Below are 5,000 nucleotides of genomic sequence, written 5' to 3'. Positions count from 1 at the left end.
GAGGTGACGAGCCTGAACCTTAATTGTGTGTGTGTGTGTGTGTGTGTGTGTGTGTGTGTGTGTGTGTGTGTGTGTGTGTGTGTGTGTGTGTGTGTGTGTGTGTGTGTGTGTGTGTGTGTGTGTGTGTGTGTGTGTGTGTGTGTGTGTGTGTGTGTGTGTGTATGTGTGTTTTTTTAGTGTGCTAAGTGCCGGTTTGTTAATGCGGATGTTTGTTCTTTCCATAGACAGTGGGGGTCCTGACTGTGGCCGAGGCCTTTGTGTCTGGAGTGTATCGATGCGTTGCCTCCAACTCTGCAGGCACAGACCAGCTAGACATCCACTTCTACATCACAGGTGAGGAGCCATACAACTCCCTTTTTTTTCCCAAAGCTTAAACGTGCAGTCGGCAACACTTGTTTGATCATATTCACTGAAGCTGACTCTATGCTCCGATAGAAGAACATAAATCTTCCGGTTTTCTACGTGCACCTAGAGCTTGTTGTTTGTTTCGCAAAAATTCACCGCGCCCGTATCATCCTGTCCATTCAGCGCAGTTCACAGTTCGTGCACATGCCAAAGATCCCTCCCCCCCTCCCGTGCATGTTAAAATATCACAAGCACACACCACAAGCTAGGCATACGCTAAATGACGTTAGCAATAGCCAACCATGAGTAAGTTAGCCAGCCTACCTCCATGCAATGTGTACTCCTAGACTTTGTTGTTGAGAGAAGAGACCTGCGCATTCACAGGAATCTGGTGCACGCGCACTGACGAGCACTCGATGGGAGGGAGCTGAGGAGCTCAGTAGTAGAGGGGGAGGGGCGTGAAAGTTGTAAACATTCAAAGTTTAACTGAGTCAACTCGATCTGCCAGACTTGCCGACTGAAGCTTTTGATACGAAATTACAGAATATATATATATCTGTTTTGAGTCCAGGTGTTTTCCTTCTACCTTTTAATTTCCCATAATCTTCTAGTTTCTGTCTTTTTTCTGTCATCATACTTCACTCCCTCCTCAGTTTCAACATGAAACTGTAAATCAGCTGATCCACTTGGTGCTAAGCCACTCTTAGACAGGAAACACTTTTTATACTGATATGTCATCCAAAATAATGAATGAAGATGGGAAGAAATAATAAAAAATATTAATGCTTCTGTTCTGTTTGGACAGGATTACATGTTTTAAAGTTTTACTCAATTAATTCAACCTGGAACTCACTGATAGGATGTTTTCTGTTAAGAACATATAAAATAACATATTTTCCCTCATTACAAATGATAGAGCCACCCTAAACATTTACATGTCTGACATAAGTGGCCCTGCAGTACTGACAGGATCGAAACTGACTGGTTTGTTTAATATGATGTCAATCTGCAAACACCTAAACACACTCCACAAACACTCATGCACAGATGACGTGGGTTTTTTTTGTTTGTTTTTTTGCTCAATTAGACTTTGATGGTATTTATGACTGGATTGGAAACACTGCCTCCTTTCCCATGTTGGACGCAGTCCTGCCAAAATAAAATATTCACAACAAAACTTACTAAGAACCCAAGGCTTAAATGTGCATTTTTACAATACTACATGTGTTTGGCGAGAATGGGCCCATGTGAATGTCAGATTGCCACCTTGGAAATACACCTGTGTTCAAGGAAGACCCCACGTTAAATTAAAAACGGTTCCATTTGCTATATATTCCCTTGAAAATATAAACCCATCTCAATCCTATTATTATTATTATTTATTTGGGGGGGATAGCAACCAAAACAAACATATATGCTAATTCTATATAAACTATAAAAACTGTAAACTACTAAAAATTGATTCAATTAAATGAATAAGTTATTATTTTCTTTTGTATTTTTGTCATAAACAGATACTGGGTGATGATTGCTGGGTATAAGTGTCTCTTTTTAATCAGTTGACAAGACGATATGATATCTGGTAGTAAGTCATTTTCAACAAATTGTTGGTAAAAGCCTGAAGTCAAATACTGAGATGAACAGAGAAGGAGCAGGAGGGAAGGTTGAAAACAGAAGGAATATTGAGTTTTCAGTCTGCATTCAAATACTGTATACGGAGTCATTACTGCAGCGTTAAGGTCATGTCACCATCAGTTCGACAGGTCTGACACACATATACACATAGTCTGCTTGGAACAATAATGTGTGTCTGAAAAACATCACATTTCCACATTAAAATCCCTAAAAAGGCATCTACGCTATGCTATAAGCTCGTTCTAAGTGTATGTGCTCTTCAAGTTCCTACATCCCACTTGTATTAGACCAAGATTGACTTCCACACTAGTTGTGATGTCACAGATCGTGCTGATAGGCCCACCCTTTAAAATCAGATTCGATTAGACTTAATGAGCAGAGAGAAACTTTCCACTTTATGCTGATGAATGTGAAAACGTTTTCACGGTAAACTCTGGACACACATCATTCTGCACAGTGAAGCTCAAACATCCAACTGTAGGAACAAGATGAATAACATATTTTTGAACGGTGAATTTCTTAGTGGTATCTGGTTATGAATTTGAGCATTTGTTTATTAAAAGATGTGACATATTGGTCAGAGTACCAGATATAAGAACTCAAATTGATATTTTACATTTTAGAAATAAACAATTCTTTAGTGTCAGTGAAAACACATGAATGTAGGTTGAAATCCTTGGCAGGACAAAGCAGCGTACGTGCATCGGGCACGCACTGCAGTCTGTCATGTGGGGTCAGATTTACTAGGCATACAGGTAAAGGTTTTTTGAGTGTGTAATTGTGTGCTTAAAGCTGTGCTGAGCTGTTAGTGTGTGTGAGCAAGAGTGAAACAGGAACCTGGTGCTCTTATCGTTCCACTTCCCCGTACAGCGCACTTCCTTGGACTGGCAGGTCCGCTTTATTTCGGGAGGCCTTGGGGTGTTCGGGAAAGATAAACACTATCTGCCATCAGGAAACTCTCGAGCCGTTTCCACGGGAAGTTTCAAATGGCTAAAGTAAATAAGAAGCCTTTTCACTGTATTCAACTAGCTGCTTTTACCCACAATAGCCATTCAACATTGTCGCCAAAGGTTACAAATAATGGAGGATCGATTGAATCAGCTCTCCTGGTTTCAGGCACCAGATAGGATCCACATACGCTTGTTGAGGAACTGAGAGGCATTATTCATCAGACAGGACATCAGTGAAGGTTCGTATTTGTCCATGTTCCCTCGTCTTCCACATCTTTTCTTTTCCGCTTCCCTCAGACGTCCCAGGAGGCTTCAGTGTAAGCCCGAGGGAGGAACCTAGAGAGGGCGGAGACCTCCATCTCACCTGTGTAGCCAATAAATACCTGTACACAGCGTTGTCGTGGCAACGAGTGAATGACACAGAGGCCGCCCAGTCCTGCAGCCCTGCCCCGAGAAGTCAGCAGCTCACGATGGGGGAGTTTTCCACTTCTCTGGTCCTGTTGCTAAGCAACCTAACAGCCAGAAACACTGGAGCCTACAGATGCTCCGCCCACCACCTGATCACCGGACAAGAGACACACCTGGACACACAGGTGGTGGTCAAAAGTGAGTAGTCATCTATAAGTCTATCGTCAATACTGTGCAAGAATGAATCATTGTACTTTTATAAACAGTATGAACAAGAAATAATTTAATTTTTATCAACATTTTTTTAGCTTGTCTGCACACAATGCACATTTTGTGTGCTACAAACAATAATTAAATAAAGATTTGTTTATGTGGCACTTTACAATAAAAGCAAAATTACAATGTAACAAGTAATTAAAAGCAACAATTTATGTAAACGAAGAAAGACTATAATGATTTTAATATTATAAGCAAGTGACTAACATAACAGAGATGAACACGTATTGTCTCAGGACCCCAGATACGTTTTCAGGGCCTTGAAGTTGTATCTGTAATTGACTTTTCTTAACTCCTTATTACCATTCTTAACTATACAGATTTCAGTTGCTTCCTCTAAACCCCCCATGTGTTCTGAGCCCATATGTTGCACATACATACAAACAAACAAACACCCACATTCTCTCACAGAGTTTTGTTGCTTGGGAATTGGGTCCCCTCAGCTTCCTGGGGCCCCACCCTGCCTTTGCTCTTGCACTCCAGCTCAGCACCTCTTTCACGTGGGAATGAGCTCTTGTCTGGAGGAAGAGCACACAATGGCACTTCCCACAATGCCACATTTACAGGCCCCCACACAGGGCCGGAGGAACAATCAGCCAATCAGACACTGTCAGGCCCCAGCCCCCGCGGACAATCATCAATTGTTGTCCAGGAGGAAGATAGGGGAAACAACAATCAGTCGCCTTGGTTAAGTGACTTTTCTTCATGTCTTTTACTGCTGTTCTCTATACAATCAGGGCTCGACACGTCAACTTCCTCCCCAGGGACCCCCACAAGGGAATTACTAGAAAGAAAGGGTGACCAGAAAGAAAGGGGCTGGGGAGCCAAAAGGAGAGAAAAAAAGAGGAAGAATGGAGGAAAAATTAAAACATGGTGTTAGAGTGACTCGGGGAGCGATCTGGTCTAATTATAGTATTTGTTTAATGTAGTGAAAATAGAGAAAATGAGAAGGCAACTGCATCAAAATACTACATTGTTGTTGCATTTTGAAAATGGGTTTGTATTGCGAGGTATTTCAGGGTAAAGGGGCCCAAGAGAACCCAAACATCAGCTGACTCACAGCGCAGGTTGAAGCCAGGGCCACTCTTCTGAAAAAATGTGTCACTGCCAATTCATGATTATTGTCCAAAAGTGGCACTGGTCCAGAGAACAGTGGGAAAAAATAGCACTACTTTCACTTCATCACAAATCTATTTCAGTCTATAAATAACTACCACTGTAATCCGTTTAAAGCATCAAGAGGAACACTTCCATTATGCAGAATAATATTACTATTATAAAAGCATTAATATATGAACTGCATTTTGGTTGGTAAATAGTTTTAACTACTTTATTTTTTTTTTAGATAGAATGCATTGTCCTTTTAAGCTGATTAGACATTTTCAT

General features: G+C 41.2%; 1 protein-coding gene across 1 annotated transcript in view; it reads left to right on the top strand.

The window, feature by feature from the left end:
- Positions 1-5,000, top strand: part of flt1 (fms related receptor tyrosine kinase 1) — a 33,143-nt gene that overhangs the window by 19,854 nt on the left and 8,289 nt on the right. The window contains exons 12-13 of the mRNA XM_083935788.1: positions 225-333; positions 3,228-3,536. Of these exons, the coding sequence (XP_083791914.1) occupies positions 225-333; positions 3,228-3,536 (418 nt within the window). The remainder of the gene's footprint in view (positions 1-224; positions 334-3,227; positions 3,537-5,000) is intronic.

This window comes from Echiichthys vipera (genome assembly GCF_963691815.1).
Source record: "Echiichthys vipera genome assembly, chromosome: 21".
In the NCBI taxonomy this organism is placed as follows: domain Eukaryota; kingdom Metazoa; phylum Chordata; class Actinopteri; order Perciformes; family Trachinidae; genus Echiichthys; species Echiichthys vipera.
This window is presented reverse-complemented; position numbering and strand designations above follow the sequence as displayed.